The 21,425-nt window shown below is 40.1% G+C and overlaps 1 protein-coding gene across 1 annotated transcript in view; it reads right to left on the bottom strand.

Moving 5' to 3' along the window:
* The window catches only part of LOC139789224 (guanine nucleotide-binding protein G(q) subunit alpha-like), a 138,909-nt gene that overhangs the window by 12,955 nt on the left and 104,529 nt on the right, over positions 1 to 21,425 (bottom strand). Inside the window, exons 4-6 of the mRNA XM_071729729.1 lie at positions 20,004 to 20,132; positions 16,473 to 16,602; positions 3,097 to 3,250 (exon numbers count right to left, since the gene is read on the bottom strand). Of these exons, the coding sequence (XP_071585830.1) occupies positions 3,097 to 3,250; positions 16,473 to 16,602; positions 20,004 to 20,132 (413 nt within the window). The remainder of the gene's footprint in view (positions 1 to 3,096; positions 3,251 to 16,472; positions 16,603 to 20,003; positions 20,133 to 21,425) is intronic.

Below are 21,425 nucleotides of genomic sequence, written 5' to 3'. Positions count from 1 at the left end.
TAACATGAAAAATTAACTGTTGCATATATTGGGTTAAATGAATGGTTAAATCGCTTAAGGATTGGGGATAGCTTAGAGATTTAATTAGACAAGGTTTATCAATTATATTTGTTATTATTGGTTTTGCTGCTTTCGTATTATTAGTACGTTGTTTATGGCAATGTATTATTAGCATGTTATTTCACGTGATGAAGTAAGTCAGGATTGCTCAAAAACAAAAAGGGGGATAAGTTGGGAAACTGTCTGGAAGAAAACAGACATGTGAGCAATCCTGACTCTTTAGTTTTAGTTAAACTAAGGGCCTTGAGGACCAGTTGCAAGGTTACTGAAAGATGAGCTATGGGAAAAAGATAAGGGAGCTGGCAGTAGAAAAGAAGAATAACAGGATAATGAGGTAGCCAGCAGAAGTTCTGTGAGAACAGAATTTGTGTCCAAGATATAGCCACCTGCAAGATATCGTTATATAAACAAAGGCTCTATATAAAGAGAGTGTCCACTGTTAATAAACGACTTCACTTTAACCATATTGGTGACTGCGTGTCGTCCTTTAAGCCTCCGCGGATTTTTTCCCACAGTCAAGGTCCCTCTGGATGATCTTCCTTCCCTCCAGCGTGTCAACCACACCACACAGCTTTGTGTCATCAGCAATCTTGCTGAGGGTGCATGTAGGGAACAGGTGCCAGGTAATGAGCCAGGCCGGTGCCCAGTCTCACCTGTGCCCAGTTAGGGCTGGCCCCACTGAGCATGCCCAAAACCTGGGGCCAATAAAAGGTGAGGCTGGGTGTAACCAAGTAGCTCACTCTTGAGCAGGCTTGGTGCTAGGCTGGTCACATTTAGTCCCTGATACTAACTTAGACTACCAATAGCTCCTGTTCCCTACAGGTGCACTCAATCCCACTGTCCATGTCTCCAACGAAGATGTTAAACAGCTCTGGTCCCAGTACTTACGCTTAAGGAACACCACTTATCACTGGTCTCCATTTGGACATCGAGCTGTTGACCAGTAATGTTTGAGTACAACCAGCCAACCATATCCTTATCCACCAAGTGGTCCATCCACTGAATACATATCTTACCAATTTAGAGTCCAGGATGTTGTCATTAATAATCTGGATGATGGGGCACAGTGTACCATCAGCAAGTTTGCTGATGACACAAAACTGGGAGGACTGGCTGCCAGCCAGAGGGATCTCGACACACTGGTTTGAGATGAACCCCATGCAGTTCAACAAAGGGAAGTGCTAAGTTCTGCACCTGAGGAGTAACAAGTCCAGGCACCAAAACCAGAGAGCAGCTTGGCAGAAAAGTACCTGGAGGTCCTGGAGGACATCAAATTGAACATGAGGCAGCAATGTGCCCTTGAGGCAAAGAGGGTAAATGGCATCCTGGGCTTTGTTAGGAGGAGTGTTGCTTGCAGGTCGAGGGAGGTGATCCTTCCCCTCTACTTAGCACTGGTGAGGCCCCACCTGTAGTCCTGTGTCCATCTCTGTGCTCCCCAGTACAAGAGAGACATGGACATATTGGAAAGAGTTCATCATCTGCCACAAAGATGATTAAGGGACTGGAGGAGAGGCTGAGAATTCTGTGACTGTTTACCTTAAAGAAGAGAAGGCTCAGATGGGGATCTCATCAATGTGTACAAATACCTGAAGGTAGGGTATAAAGAAGGTGGACCAAGGTCTTATTGATGGTGCCCAGTGACAGGACAAGGGGAAGAAGTTGAAACACAGGAGTTTCTGTCTGAACATCAGGAACCCCGTTTTTACTGAGAGGGAGACCAAACAATGCAATAGGTTCCCCAGAGAGGTTGTGGACTCTTCCTCCTTGGACATTTTCAAAAGCCATCTGGACATGGTCCTGGGCAACCGGCACTAGGTGACCTTGTTTGAGCAGGGGGTTTGGACCAGATGATCTCCAGAGGTCCCTTCCAGTCCCAGCCACTCTGTGTGAATTTTGTCTGCATTTTCTGTACAAGCATTTAACAGAGGTGTATATCCACTTGAGTGATGATAACAGAAGGACCCAGAGAGCCTTCTCACCTGCAGGATGTCATCCAGGGCACCTGTTACACTTGTAACTTGAAAGGACAAGAATATTTTCAATTCAGCTACCAGTTCTCTTCTGTATAGTACTATCAAACTAAACTTATACTGACTCAAAAAAGTATGTTCTGATCCTGCAGGCTGTTCACTGTAAACATATCCTTTTCTCTCAAACAAGAAAAACCTGTAACTTTTTCCTTTTTATCACTCTCTAGTTTTGAAAATGAGAGATTTAATCTTTTTTTTTTTTTTTTCTAGCTTTTTAATCTGCTTTTCACTCTGGTGAGACAAAAAAGATGTTATTGTATGAATTTGATTTTTTCTCTGCTGTCAAAGCCTCCACTCAGTTACTTTAGTATATATAACTTTTCACCTCAGAATTTTTTGAAAGTACAACTTCCTTAGAAACAGCTGTGTATTCCACATAATATTTTCTGGGAAAAGCAATTAAACATCAACTAAGTAACAAAATTAAAATAAAGGAAACAAAAAAGAAGTGGTATAATGAAAGGATGGAGGGAGTGATACTGGTTTCTCTGACAGCTACAGAGAATTTATGACACTCCTGTTAAGATATCCAGCCTTAAACAAACAAAAAACCCCAACAAAACAACAAACAAACAAAGCCAAAAGAAAAAATAAGAGTATGTGAGACACTGTGTAAAAATGAGAACTGTCTTTTTATGTAATTTTAGCTTTATACTTCAGTTCAAACCCTTATCCCAACTTCTGAACAAGGACAGAATAAGGTCCCTTGTTAACATGATGTTACTCATCTAAAATCAATAATTTCACATGAAAGGTACTGCCATCCAATCAAGAATTAATGGAAGTATAAAATGAAACCGTAGCAATCTAGAAAATCCCACAAGACCAGTGACTAAAAATCTGCAATATTAGAAATTGCTATTTTAAATAATTTTTCTTTATCGTATAATTTTTTAAAAAACGTGACAAGCAAGTCATTCAACTAAGCAAAATATGGGCAAAGCTGTTACATTTTGTAATTACTGCAGTGTAAATGGATCATGAGGTCTGATGGCAATATACTTACCATCATACTCTGGGAAATAATCAACCAAATGGGAGTACATAATTTTCTCCTCTAAGAGATCTTTTTTATTTAAGAACAGAATGACCGAAGAATTCTGGAACCATGGATATGTGATAATTGTCCTAAAGAGTGCTTTGCTTTCTTCCATTCGGTTCTGGAATAAAAAAAGAGACACAAACTTATATGGTCGTGAAAACACATTTTAAGATTTCTTTTTTAAATCAGTACATGCAATTCCATTTTATTTGATAAACAGATCCATTTCACATTTTCCACCTTCATACTGAAACATAAGATTTAACTGATTCATTAACAATTCATAGGTAAGTGGTAAATTAAATATGCAGGCAGTTTCCTTTTCTGAACTCAATAATGCAATCATAATTATTCTTTAAAACATGGGTCACAGACATGATATATGTAAATACTGACTGTGAACAGTTATAATCAGCCATAATGGTACTGACATGCATGTGGTTCAAGGTAGAGACAGGACATAATAACAAAGTTAAAAAAACTTATTTATTTTATATGACTTTCCTGAACTTTAAATGCAAGTAATCCTTATTTTATTGAAAGAGATCAGCTATAAAATACTTCCAGGTAAATCTGGAATTAACTCATTGATAACCTGAGAATATTTCCCCAAATCAAAGGCTTATGACATAAAAACTTACAAATGGTAAATTTGTTTCTAACATCAATGGGTTAGCTTTTAATTGTTTAATTGCTCCTGAAAAACATTTCACATTACAGTATAAATGTAAGAAAGTGAAACACACAGTTTTGTTTGTAAGTGCTTTCTGAAACTGTAAAATTCTGATGTGTTTTGATAAAATTTGGAAGAACTATTAGGCTACCATAATGCAATTTATACAGAACCAGAACAAACTGACTACAGTACCAGGAATTAACTCTACTTCTTTATTTGGAAAACTCTAAGGCAAACCTGATTAGGTACCTATGGAAGATTTTTTTAGGAAGTGCCTCCTGAAAATAACAGTTTCACCACCAAACAGGCCTCCAGAGAACAAAATCAAGGAAAAAAATCCTGCAGATTCTGCTGTAGCTGAGCCATAGAATCATAGAAGCACAGAATCATTTATTTGGAAAAAAACCTTTAGGATAATTCAGTCCAACCATTAACCTAACATTGCCAAGTCCACCACTAAACCATGTCCCTAAGTGCTACATCTATAGGTCTTTTAAATACCTCCAGGGGTGGTGACTGGGTAGCCTATTCCAAGGCTTCACAACCCCTAAGGTGAAGAAATTTTTCCTAATATCCAGTCTAAACCTCCTCTGGTGCAACTTGAGGCTATTTCCTCTCATCCTATCATTTGTTACTTGGGAAAAGACAACAACACCCATCTTGCTACAACCTCCTTTAGGTAGTAGATAGCGAAAAGATCTCTGCTTGGCTTCCTTTTCTCCAGACTAAACAACCCCAGTTCCCTCAGCTGCTTCTCATAAGATGTAGTCTCTGGACCCTTCATCAGCTTCATTGCCCTTCTCTGGACACACTCCAGCACCTCAAAGTCCCTCTTGTAGTGAGGGGCCCAAAACTGAACAAAGTACTTGAGGTGCGGCCTCACTAGTGCCGAGTACAGGGGGATGTTCACTTCCCTGCACCTGCTGGCCATGCTATTTCTGATGCAAGCCAGGATGCTGTTGGCCGCCTGGACACACTGCTGGCTCATATTCAGGCGACTGTGACCAACACGCCCAGGTCCTTTCCCCTCTTTTATGGGGGCTTCATTCTGCTCCCCATCCCTGTCTTCCAGCTCAGGGGGCTGTGGTCCGCAAGAACAATTGGTCTTGCTATTAAAGACTGAGTCTAAGAAGGCATTAAGCACCTCACTCAGCCTTTTCCTCATCCTTTGTCATCCTTGCATGCAATAAAGGATGAAGATTCTCATTATCCCTCCTTTTATTGTTAATGTATGCAACATTTAGTCAGAAAATTCAGACAGTTTTGCTACAAGTGTTCTTTCACTTGTATTTACATTTTAAAGGAACCTGCATAAGAATGGAAAATAGGAAATCTAAAAAAACCATACCACCAAAAAAAATCAATTTTGTAGAATTTGATAGTTTAGTTATATATATCTTCAAGAAATTTGTTAAACTTTACAGCATGTTGGAGTGGTGAGTGAAAGTAAATAGACAAATTTATAGAGAAACTAAGGTAGAGAAGTAAAATTTTTGCAATCATTTGCATTAATTTCAGTGGTGAAAATAGACCTAATAGCAATAACTTCATTAAAATTCAAGGGAAGTCAGAGAGGAGAAAAAATATTTTTCCTAAATTCACACAGCTTTTCTTTAACCATTTTTGTTTTCTGTGTTTTTTTTTTAAACTGCCACTAACTACACTCACAATATGGACAGTAGTACCTATAATTATTAAAGTGTGAGAAAATAAAATACCTAACATGCTCTAAATACAAGAGCATATCTGTATCTTCTCCTGATGTATAGTCTTAGCAATAATAAATCCTGTAGAATCTAACTCTTCCATTCCAACCCTGTACTTGCTTCCTTCAGGTGGGTGGTCTTTCCAAAACTGAGACCCTCCTTAGGAAGTAAATAAAAATGTTTACCAGTTGCCTGAATTAAGGAAGATCTCACTGGCTTTTTCCCTTTCCTTGTTGTTATAAGGAGAGTAGACAAGATCTCATTAAACACATATTAAACATAAAACATAAACAAATATTAAACTCTTAGCACTTTTCCAAAACTGTCCCAAAAGCCATCATTGTAAACCTGAATTTAAAATGTGTTATGAAAAACTATTAGTCTCTGGCTTCTATTGAAAGGCCCACATAAAATCTTTTGCTGTTTGTAGTTTCTGTTTGATGGGAACAAAAAGTTTAAAAGAAAGCAAAGGCATAGCAAAAGAAGCAAAGAGATGAAATGTTATAGTTTAAATGCTAATAGAAGGTAATGGACTTTTAAGGAAAATACTACAGTATGAATTGCTGAGTTTAAGGACTGGTTTTGTTAATCTTGTCACTCATAGTTACAATGAGTAAATTCAATGAATTTATTTTTGGGTAGCTAATAAATATCCAACTTAAGCCTCAAGGATAAATATTAGGAGAATTAATTTCTTACTGCTATTAATTCCTTATTATTTCTGGGCAACCTGCTCTATCTGACCTTGATTGAACAGGGAGGTTGGACTAGATGATCTCAACAGGCCCCTTCCGACTTCAAGCATTATGTGATTCTGTAATATGTAAAAATCTGGATTCAGCAAATCCTAATTCTAACTATAAATATGAATGTACTTATGCAAAACTACTCCTTTGCTTATCATTAGGTATAAGTAAAAAAAATATTTGTGTAGTAAGCTGATGTTAGCATTTGAGTAGTAAAATACCATCATATGCTCTTCTGTTGCTGAGTAGCTCTTCTCAAGAAAGAAGGAATCTCCTATTCTTTCAACTAAGATACTGGGACACTTAGATTTGGAGGAGAATTTTCCCTTTATTTTACCAGAAATTACTCATAAAAACAGGAATGGCAATTTACAGTTTATTTCCAGAATCAGACTTATCATACAATATTACTACTCCTGCCCAATAGACATGAAGAGTTTGACTATATGAGTGGCTTCAGAGTAAGGGTTAGGTCTATCAGTTAGATGAGAGCAGTTACTTTTACACCCTAAGAGACCATAGAGAGTATTACTATGTGTGTAAAGCAGCAAGGATGCTGCTGCATTGCTGAGACCATTAGGCACCATAGAACATGTAACAGCCACATATTTAATCCATTTAAATATAAACAGCTGTAAGTACTCCCACTGTCACACACCTCCAACTGGAATGACAGCAAAACATTAACCCAGATGTGTTAGCTGAAAGGAACATCTGGGGTCCATCTAGTCCAGCCTTTCACTTGAGTAGGGTTATTGGCAACACAAGACCAAGTCAGTCATGGCTTTGTCTAGGCAAGTCCTCCAAGGATGAAGATTTCACCACCTCTCTGGGTTCCCTTTTCCAGTGCTAAACTAACCTCCAAGGGAAAACTGTTTCCTACAAATACATTAATTAAACTTGCTGTTTGTACAGCTAAAGAAAATATGAACTAGTTCTGGAAATAGGGATGGGATAACAAGGAATATAGGGCAAGGCCTGCACTGGGAATCTGACCTTATATCAGATCCAATGTGAAGGAGGCCTTGCCAAACCAAGTAAGACAGCGTGACACTATGAAGAGAGGGCAGGAGCAGTGGGGATGTGCTGGGTTTGGCTGTGAGAGTTAATTTTCTTCACAGTAGATAGTATGGGGTATGTTTTGGATTTGTGATGAAAACAGAGTTGATAACACAGGGATGCTTTCGTTATTGCTGAGCAGTGCTTACACAGAGTCAAGGCCTTTTCTGCTTCTTATACCACTCTGCCAGCGAGTAGGCTTGGAGGTACACAAGAAGCTGGGAGGGGACACAGCTGGGGCAGATGACCACAACTGACCAAGGGGATATTCCATACCATAGGATGTCATGCTCAGCATATAAACCTGGGGGGAGAAAAAGGAAGTGGGACACATTCAGAGTGATAGCGTTTGTCTTCCCAAGTAATTGTTATGCGTGATGGAGCCCTGCTTTCCTGGAGATGGCTGAACACCTTACTGCTGATGGGAATTAATGAATAAATTCCTTGTTTTGCTTTGCTTGTGTGCCTGACTTTTGCTTTGCCTATTAAACTGTCTTTATCTCAACCCACAAGTTTTCTCACTTTTACCCTTCCTTTTCTCTCCCCCATCCCACTAAGGGGGAGTGAGTGAGCGGCTGTGTGGTGCTTAGTTGCCATCTAGGGTTAAACCACGACAGGGAACAGGCAGTATGTAATAGTCCATTCAAACACAAGCTCTGATTTTATGAGCTATCTCTACCTCACCAAATTGCTTCCAGCAAAAGCCCATTTCAGCTGCAATGGAAAAGGCTGCAGACAGAAAGTTGTAAATAACTAATGTACAGAAATGTGCAGCTGGAGATGGCTCAAGGCTTTTCAGTGGCTGACAGACTTTCATAGCAGTCATGCCAACCTTCACAGTAACCTCCCTTTGACAGCAATAATAGATTGCTGGGGTTTCCCTAGCTCTCTAGGCACCTGGCTATATCAACTGGTATACAATGAAGGGGAAAAGCAGCATTTCTCAGCTTAGAAAAATAGTGCTCCAAGAGGAAAGACTTGGTACAATATTAATCTGGAACAATACAGAAGCAGTAGTGGATCATTTCACCCATAAATAAATGGCTTTGTGATTGACTAGAGTGGCATCTAGTTGACATGCTGCTACATATAAACAAAAAATGTTATTATTTTTTCCTCAAAAATCATTAATAATTTATATAGGTTCTGTTAACAAAATTAGGATGTCACAGATTTTGAGGGACTGAATTTCATTGAAATGATGAGAGGTAAGGTCATGAGGTAAATAAAGATGCATTTTTTTAAATTATGAACTTGTTCTGTGTATATATCTATGTGTGCTGGTTTAGCCTTGGCTAACAGCTAAACTTCCACCCAGCTGCTCTCTCACTCCCCTGCCCCCAGTGGGATGGGGGAAACAAGAAGAACTGGAACAAAAAAGCTTGTGGGTTGGGATAAAGACAGGTAGATCAGTTACCAATTACTGTTGCAGGCAAAACAGACTCAACTTGGGGAAATTTAAGTTAATTTATTGCCAATTAAATATTAAATTACCGATTCAGGTAGTGGTAAAGAAAAGACAAACATTAAAACAACAGCATTCCTCCCCACTTTCCACTTCCCTCCTCTTCAGATTCTTCAACTCTGTGCCCCGCCCCCAAGCAGTACATTGAGGATGGGAGTAAGGGTTATAGTCAGTGCATAGCATTTTCTTTCTGTTGCTCCTTCCTTCTCACACTTTCCCTCTACTCCAGTGTGGGTTCTCCATGGGCTGCAGTCCTTCAGGAATATCTGCTCCAGCATAGGTTTTTCATGGATTGAAGTTCCTTCAAGAATATACATCTGCTCTGGGGTGAGTACTCCAAAGGCTTCACTGAATACCTGCTATACCACTGAGCTCCTGCTCTGACCTTGGTCTTCCCTCTGCTGTTTCTCACTTTTTGTTCCCTCTTCCTCTCTCCATCCAGTGGGTTTTGGGTTTTTTTACCATTTCTTAAATATGTTACCACAGATGCACCACAAACATGATTGGCTCAGCTTTGGCTTGCAGTGGGACTGTTGGGGAGCCAAATGGAACCAGTTGGGTTTGGCACAGGATAGCCTCTGACCTCTTCCCACAGAAGCAACCTTCCCCTTTCCACATACACCCAGTACACTGTTTATGCTGATAAGAGATGGTTTTCTGAGTGAGAGAGGATTCAGTCAGAGAAAACTGCAGATGAAGAGGAGGTAGTACCCTTAGTAAGTTTGCAGATGACACTAAGCTGGGTGGAAGTGTTGATCTGCTTGAGGGCAGGGAAGCTCTGCAGAGGGATCTAGACAGGCTTGATGGATGGGCCAAAGCAAATTGTCAAGCCAATTTCAACAAGGCCAAATGTCAGATCCTTCACAACAATCCCCCACCGGCACTACAGGCTTAGTGAGAAGTGTCTGGAGAGCTGCCCAGCAGAGAGGGACCTGAGGGTGTTGATTGACAGCCATCTGAACATGAGCCAACAGGGTGCCCAGGTGGCCAAGAAGGCAAATGGCATTCTGGCCTGTATTAAGAACACTGTGACTAGCAAGACTAGGGAGGTGATCTTACCCTTGTACTGAGTCTTGGTGAGGTACTGTGAGTACTGTGTGCAGTTTTGGATGCCACAGTATATGAAGTACATCGAGGTGCTGGACAGGGTGCAGAGAAGGGCAACTAGGCTGATTAGGGGTCTGGAGAACAGGTCTTATGAGGAGAGGCTGAAGGAGCTAGGGATGTTCAGCCTGGAGGAGGCTGACGGAAGACCATATTGCTCTCTACAACTACCTGAAAGGAGGTTGTAGTGAGGCAGGTGTTGGCCTCTTCTCCCTAGTGACTAGGCATAGGACAAGAGGAAATGGGTTCAAGTTGCACCAGGGGAGGTTCAGATTGGATAGGAAAAATTTCTTCACCAAAACAATGGTGAAGCATTGGAGCAGGTTGCCCAGAAAAAAATCATGAAGTCGCTGTCCTTGGGGGTATTAAAAAAAAATGGGTATACGTGGTGCTTCAGGAGATGATATAGTGGTTACGGTGATGCAGAACTGAAAGTTGGACTCAATGATCTTGAAGATCCTTTCCAACCAGGATGATAATTCTAGTGACACAAGAGATCTTAGTGCCTCTGCCCCCAAAGATCACAAAACAGGGTTTAATATTTCTGAAATTATTTAGCGTCACGGTGATGCACTCCATTATTTTATGTGACAAAAGTTTGTGCATTTGAGGGGTTTTTTTCTATTGGAAAGTCTATATTAAATAGGAATAGCTCTATTATTCAGATAAGACTTACAGCAGTTACTGAAGTAGTAGCACTATCTGGTGCACAGAAAGACTCTATAGAATATTCCTTGGCTGGAAATAGAATAGGGCTGCTACATGTAAGGTTGGGAAATAAGAGGAAACCAGGTAAGTGTCAAGTCCTCCACTATGTAAAAAAGAAAATACAGTTTCAAAACTGGAAACACTTTAATTTTTTTCCATCAGTATAAAATATAATCATGTGGCTGTAACTCACTATCTGACAGAGAATTGTAATGGTTATACAAACCACTGTATTGTGATGAGAGTAACTCAAATGTTGTAAGAGACACTACGCAAGTGCAGGAGGGAGGAGATTATGAAAATGACCTCTTGGGACTAATTTTAATACGAAGCCGGAGTAGGTGATGCATATGCATAGGCGTATTGTGAGATCTAATGAATATGTAAAACTTTAGTGTATATAACAAAAGCCTAATTGCAAGATTGGTGTGCACAGATTTCGGAGGAATTATCCCAGCGCTGAATAAACATACCCCTCTCTATAACTTTCCAAATTGTAGAGTTGTTTTCCTCAAGTCAACAGGATAGAGATTACTGAAAGCCAAAACTAAGCTGCCCAAACAGGTGCTTAGTTCCAAGACAGGCTAAATCCACCCAAGAGCTAGTGGAACACAGGCCTAAGGATGCTGCAATGTGCCAAAAGTTTCTCTATGTATGACTTGAAAAAAATGCTTTGAACTACAGTTATGAACATATATCAAACTGAAAAACTAAAGTTTCAAAAGTGTTTTTTCACTGATGTTAATAAGGAACATAAATAGCTTAGCAGTGAAGTGGAAGAACCATCTTCAATAAAAAGAGGAGTTTTAGAACTTTTACCTCCATGGTTACCTCCAAAATGTTTGGTTTTGAGAGTGAAAACCTGAAAAATCAAGATAGCGTTATGACTAAATTCTTTTTCATAAGAGTCAGGGAATAATACCACTTCAGTCATTTCAAAGTGGTAGGAGAACCCAAGACAGAAGGGAAATGTTCAGTCCATATGTTTCATTTAGTTTGTAACATGAACTCTTTTAGCTGATTACAATGAAGGACAAGATCAAATCCTCTGAAATCCCAGGAAGATATTCTTCCATCTTCTAAAGAAGAGGGTCAAGTTATAAATAATTTAACACACTAATATCCATGCAAAATTGTGAAAGTGGAGGTTTCTCTTCAGGAGATTCTCCTAAAAAAACTATTTCAATGTATTTTTATTTACATTACCAGAAACAAAAATGTTCACAAAGACTAAGAGCCTATTTATAGCACACGTTACAGTCTTAAATATCCCATTAAGCAGGATGCACTTTATGCTGCAAACTATTTGCTCTACTATTTTTTCTTGTGTCATTCATGTTCCACTCTATGTTCCATACTTGTGTTCTAGTTAAAAACATAATACTGGTAGTGTGATTCTGTTATATCAATACACTGAGAAAAATAATTAACATCACATCTGACACCCTACTTCCTGACATCCTGCCCTTTGACTGGCATTGGCAGTGTAGGCAGAGTGCTGCTCATATTATTCATGTGAGATATGATTCTCTCAAATCACACTGCCATTGGTGAAGCCAAGGGGCAGTGCAACTCTCTTTCACATTCAAAAAGCATCTGCATGATTGGCTGTTGTTGCCAGATGACCCATATACCAAATGTCACTGGCAGTCCACAGCCATGGCATTGCTTATGATACTGTGTTTTCTATCAGTGATTGGTTGAGTCACTGTATGGGTGCATTGTTGCTCATCTTTCTTACTTCCTTGATAAAGTTTCATTTTATAACATGTTGTCAGACTCCACTACTGTTCAGACCACATTCATCACAGACAGGATGGAGTCTTTCTGACAACTACTGGACACTTCAGGAAAGGGTCAAGTTTGGAGCTCCCCCCAATGTGGATCCAAGATAATTAGACAGATCCCCAGGCTACTGGGGATGATTTTGAATAGCAGAGTAAGGCCAGACATTGCAATTGGGGAAAAGGCAAAGGTTGCTTAATTGGCTTCCTGACTTGCGCCCTCAATGCTGCCTCAGATGAAATTATCAGTCTGAACAGCACTCCCAAACAGGTGGGATAAGCTAAGTGGGGGGCTGAGAGGGATGAGCATAAGCTGGCCCTTGAGACCCAGAGCAATTGTTCTGGTACAATGGCCCAAGTTGTAAGGGCCACTATCTACCAGGATGATGATAAGGATGATAATTGGGACAGGGACAAAAATGGCCCTGAACCAGACCCTGACCCCCTTCCTGACCCTACAGGGGAAGACACCTCTGCCTTTCCTCTACCTGCCTTGAGCACTGGTGGGGTGCAAGCCTATACCAGGGCATAGTTCTGCTCCCTGTGTGAACAGTTTTGTAAAAAGCCAAGAGAAGGCTGGGTGGAGTGGCTTAAGAGGCTCTGGCACACTGAAGCATCTCTAAAGTCATCTCAGTGATGGGGATCACAGGACACAGGCTCTGCTTGCCTTTGCTGCAGGAGTGGGTGCCATGGCAATGGCTCCTGTGTCTCATAGTCAGGTGCAGAGAAATCGTCCCCTGGACAGAGAGGATGAGGCACCTCCACCAGACAGAGGGGCCACCTCTGGCAGTTCCTGCTAGAAAGGGGGTTTATCCACTCCCCAACAAATCAATAAATTGCTGAACAATGTCTTTGTACAGTTTATGAATGTCTATCAGCAGGTGGGCCCTGCCCTTTCCCTGTGAGTCTTACAGTGCCTCACCTTCAGCCCCTCCTTCCTCCCTCTAAGGTGCTGCCTGAAGACTGGTGGGCAGATGTCCACCAACAGATGTGGATACACATTTTAATTTTTTTTCCCAGCAGACTTCTTTTCATACCCCATGTCCTAGCCCCAATTAGATGCTGTTGTGAATGACTGGCACTCAGTCACCTTTGTTTTGGACACCAGGGCCCAAATCTTGTCATTGGATCCACAGACTGTCCCTTTGGTCTGTCCTAGAAGTGATTTTGTATTTCAGGAAGTGATAATATTCATGATGATCCCGGAGCCGCTGTCTCAGCCCAACTACTGGACCACCTTGGATGAATGGTCCAATCTGTGTACTGATTTTGGTTGGGATAGAGTTAATTTTGTTCATAGCAGCTCATATGGTGCTATGTTTTGGATTTGTGACCAAAACAGTGTTTATAACATATGAATGTTTTAGTAATTGCTGAACAGTGCCTGTACAGCATCAAGGCCTATTCTGCTTCTCACCCTGCCAGTGAGTAGGCTGAGGTGCACAAGAATCTGGGGGAAGGAGGAGGGGAGGGGGACATTTAGCATTATGATGTTTGTCTTCCCAAGTAACTTAACACGTGATGAAGCCCTGCTTTCCTGGAAAAGGCTAAACATTTTCCTGTCAATGGCAGTAGTGAACTAATTCCTTATTTTGCTTTGCTTGCATGCACAGCTTTTGCTTTACCTATTAAACTGTCTTTATCTCAATGACAAAAATCTGAAAAAATCCTCCTGCTATATTGCTGTTTATTGTAGATGTTTTATTTGTACTACTGTCTTTTATTTCAAGCAAGCCCCTCTTTTGAATATGCTGTGTATACTGTTCTTAGGGACAGTCCACCAGAACCTTGATGGTTGGAATCCTGACTTGTTAATTCACACATTTCAGGCACTGTCGAATGTCAGAAAAGGAACTGATTGTTGGATTTAAAAGCAACATCCTGCATCTGGGCAACAAGTAGTTCCTGTGGTGGGAATGTTGGTATTGTTGGAATTGTATGGCCATGAACCTAAAACTATTGTCAGATATTACTCTATAAGGGCTAATGTTTCAACCACCGATTATGCACTGATGCCATGGTAAAAAATGGATCAGAATTCTACATCCTCTAGAACTTTATGGGCTATGATCTGTCCTGTGACCAATTATCTTGTGTATTGTCACTGTTCATGTTTTGTTTCATATCAGCAGATGGGGTTGTAGACTGTGTTGCAAAGCATTTTTCCAGTCATGGTCAAGCCATTCCCAGACCCGAGTTGGGGCCACTAGATATAAGTGGATTCTGGTTGTAATCTCTTTTGCAGTCTTTCTTGTAGCAATAGGGAAGATGCTGTAGTAATCACTTCCCAGATGCCTGAGCAACTGCTACTTGATAGAGGTGATTCTATAGTACACATCTCATGATGCACCAGCTTTCAACCTCTATGTAACTTATACCCTTAAGGTGTTGGAACACCAAACTCACCTAGTTTATTATATAACTAACAAACTGCCAAAATAACATCCTAGCCTATAACTCCATGTCAAGTGATCATTTGAGAGAATCAAGGGGTGGAAGTGACACCCTGCCTCCTGACACCCTGCCCCTTGAAAAATAATGGCAGCTTAGACAGACTGCCAGTACTCTGCCCCCTGACTTGTGTTGTTGCAACTCTTTTTTCCACATTCAAAAGGCATTTGCACAATTGGCTGTTTTTGCCAGATGACTCAGATACCAAATGTCATTGGCAGTACACCAGAGCCATGGCATCACTTATGATCCTGTGTTTGCTATTGGTGATTGGATGAATCACTATATGGGGGAACTGTTGTTCATCTTTCTTACTTCCTCAATAGTCTTGTTTTATAACATGTTGTCAGACTCCATTACTGTCTGGACCACAACATCAAAGATTTATGTCTTACAAAACAAAAGAAAAACATTCTGATAATAGTAAAGTTTTAAAAAAAACCCAAAAATAGAATACAAAAGTAAATTACAAGATGTATTCACTATATAAGCAACTTAAAATTTCTTCTTTGCAACTCAGGTACTTTATAAGGAGATGTCTGATGATATGAATAATGTAATGAGATTTCTTTCTTTTATGGGAAAAGTATAAACTTAAAAGCTTTCAGAGCTTCCAGTCTTTCTTAAAAAAAAAGACAAAAAACAAAAACAAAACCTGAAGAAAGTTGAGAATACAATTATGACTGCCCAGGAACATATGTTTTACTTTGCTATGTCAACCCTTCTCTTAAACAATGAAATCAACACATATAAACAGTTATGAAGAACATTAAATGCTTTATTTCTGTCATCTAACTTTTAAAAATTAATGTAAAAAACTTGCATAGAACAGTGCTGGTGATTATCTCACGTAAGTTTGATGAATAACGGGGATAGTTTTCATGAAAGAAAAAAAATTCAAATACTAAATTTCCTCCCTACTTTGTAAATCTGTATACAAAACACTGCGTACTACCACATTTTGCCTGCTTGGTTCATACATCACCAACCATGAGTTTCTTACTTTTGCTATTCTTTGAAATAGCAATGCAGGTACAAAATAAAAGCCAATATAAAACTTACACTTTAAGTCAATGGAATGAACTTGACTACTTTAGGGTCTGTTCTAGCAAAAAACCTATGAATTTTACTTCCCACTGTCTATTTTTATGGCTCTGCTATGCAATGCTAACTATGCAAATAGCTACAATAAGAACATTTCTCTACAGTTGTCTATTCTACTATTAACACAAAATAGGTTCCACTGAAACTCCACGGAGGAGATCAGTTTGTGTCATATTATTTAAAGATTACTCTCTTAATCCCTGTAGAACTTCCCATTTCATTACATGTACTTGCATACAACTGCTAGTAGACTTCTGGAAAACAACCAGGATGGGACAAGCCAAACTGCTTTGAAAATGTCTTAACTAAAAACTTTAAGTTTTGCTGTTTAGCATGGAGTATTCAATCTATGATTATAATTTATTGGTCCAACAAATGTAATATATAAATAATTATGTAAAAAAGCACACATTTCTACTGAAGCTCTCTACAAACTTGTGCTTTAATCAAATTTTAAATTTAAAATTAATTTAAAATTAATTTTAGTGAAATTATTTTTTCTTAAAAACTGCTGATTTTACGCTGATGCTTGCTTACCTCATTGTCTGACTCCACAAGCACTTGATCATATTCACTGAGAGCTACTAGGAACATGATAGATGTGACATTTTCAAAGCAATGTATCCATTTTCTTCTTTCTGATCGTTGGCCTCCTACATCCACCATTCTGCAAAATTAAGAATGACCACATCAAAATCCACCAATATCTTAGCAGATAAATATACAATCACATATGGAACACTCAATTCAAGAATTTCATTGGAAACACAATTTGGGGTTTTTTTCTTAAAAATTTTACAATTTGTATTGAAGACTAATGCAATGTGTTGTTACTAAACAGATTATCATATTTGCTTTTTAGTCTGAAATTTGCTGTCAGAGTGTACTCCCAATTCATTATGGGTCTCAATGCAACTAGACACGTGGGTGTCTAACTTGAAATTATAATTGCACAGTTATTCTTTAAGCAATGGTATTTGGACTCAAAATGAGCTGTGGGGAAAATTATTTGTAGGAGTGATATTAAACTTAAAAAATCCCTTCTCTCTAAAAATCAAGTACAGAAGTGGTACCTTTACATTTCATACGCTATTCTTCATAACAAAACTGATATACATTTTATTGAAAAATTACTTTCTGCTTTTATATCAATATTAAATACCTTCAGACAAAGACAAGTCCGTTTGTCTCACATCCTCTTGACGTCTTTAACAACAGCTGGTAATCACAGAATCATAGAATGTCAGGTTGGAAGGGACCTCAAGGATCATCTGGTCCAACCCTTCTAATATTATTGTTTATGTGAGATGTCTCAGCACCCTGTTGAGCTGAGACTTAAAACTTTCCAAAGTGGGGGAATCCACCACTTCCCCTGGGAGACCATTCCAATATCTGACTGTCCTCAGAGTGAAAAATTTTCCTCTTGTGTTCAATTGGAAACTCACCAGGATTAACTTGTGCCCATTGCCCCCTGTCTTATCCATGTGACTCCTTGTAAACAGGGAGTCTCCATCTTCTTTGTAGCTGCCCTTTAAGTACTGGAACATTGTAATAAGGTATCCCCTCAGCCTTCTCTTCTCAAGGCTGAATAGACCAGGTTTCCTCAGCCTCTCTTCATATGGCAGGTGCTCTAGTCCTCTGATTACCCTCGTGGCTCTTCTCTGTACCCTCTTCAGCCTGTCCACATCTTTTTTGTACAGTGGGGACCAAAACTGAATGCAATACTCCAGGTGTGGTCTGACAAGTGTTGAATAGAGCAGGATGATGACTTCTTTGCCTCTGCTGGTGATACCCTTTTTGATGTAGCCCAGCATCCTGTTAGCTTTCTTTGCCACTGCAGCACACCATTCGCTCATGTTGAGCCTTTTATCCACCAAGACCCCCAGGTCCCTTTCCACAGGGGTGCTCTCTAGCCAAGTGTTCCCAGGTGCAAGACCTTGCACTTCTCTACGTTGAACTTCATGAAGTTCCTTTTAGCCCACTTCTCCAGTCTGTCTAGGTCATCCTGGAGGGTGGCTCTCCCTTCTGGGGTGTCAACCTCTCCACTCATCTTGGTGTCATCAGCAAACTTCGTCAGTGTGCTCTTAATCCCAACATCCAGGTCACTTATGAAGATGTTAAACAGCATTGGGCCCAATATGGATTCCTGGGGTACTCCACTTGTGTCCAGTTGACAGTTGGAGGAGGAACTATTTACTATCACCCTCTTGGTATGGTCTGTCAGCCAGTTCCCCACCCATTGCACAGACCACTCGTCAAGGCCATGCTGAGTCAGTTTCTCTAGGAGGAGGCTGCAGAGTATTGTATAAAAATCCTTGGAAAAGTCCAGGTAGATGTCCACCACTCATCCTGCATCATCCGAGCAGTTTACTTTGTCATAGAAGGCAATTAGGTTTGTTAGGCATGATTTGACCCTGATAAATCCATGTTGACTTTTCCCAATCACGTGTTTCAACTGACTTGTGATAGTCCCCAGGATGATTCACTCCATGACTTTCATAGGGACTGAAGTGAGGCTAATGGGTCTATAATTGCCTGGGTCCTCCTTGGAACCCTTCTTAAAGATGAGGGTGACATTAGCCTTCCTCCAGTCTTCACTGACATCTCCTGATCTCTACAACTTCTCAAAGACTGTGGAGAGCAGCTTCACAACAACATCAGCCAGTTCCTCCCAACACCCTAGATTGGATGTCATCTGGACCCATCAATTTGTACGGGTCAAGCTCCTCTAATAGTTGACACACCAACTCTTCCTTCACTGACTGGGGGTCAGTGTCTGCATCAACTTGAACTTTTGTTCCTGTGGCCTAGGACCTAACAGCACTGATAAAGACAGAAGTAAAGAAGGTGTTGAAAACCTCTGCCTTTTCAGTATTGTTGGTGACTAGTTCAACTCTCCTATTTAATAGCAAGCCAATATTATTCTTCTGTTTCTGCTTGTTGTTAATATATCTAAAGAACCCTTTCTTGAAGTTTTTGACATTTCTAGCCAAATATAGCTCAAGCTGAGCTTTTGCTTTCCTAACTGCTTCTCTGCATTGCCCTGGGTAACAGCCTTGCAATTTTCAACCTCTGGTAAATTTCCCTTTTGGTTTTGAGCAGACCCAGAAGACTGCAGTTAAGCCATGGGGGTCACTTGCTCCTCCTACTCCTTGCCTTTAGAGGGGATGAACTGGTTTTGCTTAACTAGGAGAGTGTTCTTGAAAAGCTCCTAGCACTCACTAGCTTCCCATGGGATCCCTTCCAACTGAACCCTAAGCGAGCTGAAGGTTGCTCTTCTAAAATCTAAAACCTTTGTTCTTGAAATAACCTTCATTGTGCTCAGCAGTATTCCAAACTCCACAATATTGTGTTCACTGCAGCAGTCTGTCAATAACCAAGATATCCCAGAACAGTTTTTCTTGGTTAGTGAGTAGTAAGTCCATCTGTGCCCCCATTCCTGGTTCGCACATCCAACATTTGTGTGAGGAAGCAGTCTTCTACAGATTTCCAGGAACTTGACTGATGTCAGCTGAGGTACAGTGTTGTTCTTCCAGAAAATGTCTGGGTAATTGAAGTCTCCCATAAGGACCAGGTTTTGTTGACACGAAGCTTGCCTGATCAACCCGAGTATCGCTTCATTAGTCACATCGTCTTGGTTTGGGGGTCGGTAACAGATGCCCACTGTAAGGACACCCTTGGAGAAAACCCCTCTGATTTTGACCCAAAGCATTCAATAGGGCTACCACAATAACCACAGTTGGCTTCTATACATTCAAGGTTTTCCTTAACGTGAAGTGAGATTCCTCTGCCTCTTCTCCCCTGCCTATAGCCTTCTATCATGATTCTCCAGTCATGTGAATCATCTCACCATGTTTCATTTACTCCTAGGATATAAGAACTATCTGACTGGGCATGGAGCTCCAGTGTTCCATCATAGATGAAAAAAAATTTAAATTAACATGAAGAAGCTCAAATTTCAGAAACATTGGACAATTTTCACTTTTAACCAATATCCTATATATGGTATTACTAATGTAAAAGAAAACAAAAGAAACAAAGCAAACGGGTGTTAAACTTTTTTTCTACCTGAAAATGACGCTTTGTAAGTCAAATGGATATTCAATGATCCCTGTTGTTGGGACTCGAACTCTAAGTACATCTTGCTGAGTTGGCAGATAGGCCGAATCTGCTATGCGGTCCAAGTCGTTAAGGTAACTATAGATGGGGAGAAACAACAGGAATGCAAGATGGTAATAATAATAATTAATCCCGCTGAGGAAAAAAGTAAGGAAGACTTGAGAAAAGAAATGGGATGTGGGAAAGGAAGAAGTGCAACAGAAAAAGGAGTAATATTGACATAACAGAGGGAAGAAAATATATAAGAGTGCTCCATTCTCCTTTCCTGGTCATTTTCATAGGTTCAAGTAAAAATATACAAAAGGACAGCATGATTATTATGATTTTAATAGAAATTTGTCTGGCTTTCATCTGTTGAATCACCAACAATTTAAAATTTTCAATTATTCGCTTCTGGTTAATTTAAAGACAAATAATATGATAAAATGTGTAAGAAACAGAAGAATATAATTTTAGCTGAAACTATAACATATTTCTTGATAATTACTCTGCAATGTTGTCCTGGTTTGGGCCAGGATAGAATTAATTTTCTGTCTTGTAATTTTGCTTTCAACTAAGTCTCTTCTAAATAGCTGTACTTGCTGAAATTAACAGCAAGTTTCTCAGTGTCTACTTCTAGGACCGATAATGCTCAATGTTTACAGTTATGACTAGAGAACAGTATGCAGCACCAAAGCCATTGCTCGGTTCTGAGGAATATCTTATGCTCCAGAAAGAGAAGGGGAGTAAAGAGGTGAAAACTACAACCCTCCTTTGGGGAGGAGCAGACAAGACAGGTGACCAAAACTGACCAAATGGAGTATTTAATCCCACAAGTGTCATACTCAATATAAATTTGAGGGATCATGAGGATCAAGTCCCTTCACTCTTTGCCCTTGCCTTCACCCTTCCCTTCAACCCTTCTACGCCTGTTCCTGTTTGCTTCAGCATCCTGGGAGGATTCCATCCATTCGTCTGCCTATGGTCCTGATGCATACCAGCCTGAATCTGTGTGTTCCTGCCTCCAGCTCCCAACTGCTGCCGACTCCAGGAGTCCAGCGTGGACTTTTCCAGGGCTTCCCTGCAGCCTCAGTGGTGACGTGAGCATTATTGGGGGAAAGGGGGGAGTAACGTGGTATCGGTTTTCTGTATATTTGTATATATTTAATAATTTTTCCTTTTTATCATTACTGTTTTGTTAAAGCTGTGTAGTTTAGTTTCCAACTCATAACTTTCTCTCCCTTATTCTATCTCCTTTCTTTATCAGGGAGGAGAGGGGGATTATTAGAGAGCATCTGTCATTCAGTTAATTGCCGGCCCAGCACTAAACTCTCCGCCTGAAATTCCTGCATCCAGAATGAAACTTCTGATCAAGTCAGTAAGTCTGCAGTA

This window comes from Heliangelus exortis, chromosome W (assembly GCF_036169615.1).
Source record: "Heliangelus exortis chromosome W, bHelExo1.hap1, whole genome shotgun sequence".
Lineage (NCBI taxonomy): Eukaryota > Metazoa > Chordata > Aves > Apodiformes > Trochilidae > Heliangelus > Heliangelus exortis.
The sequence above is the reverse complement of the archived record's forward strand: the minus strand, read 5'-3'. Positions and strand labels throughout refer to the sequence as shown.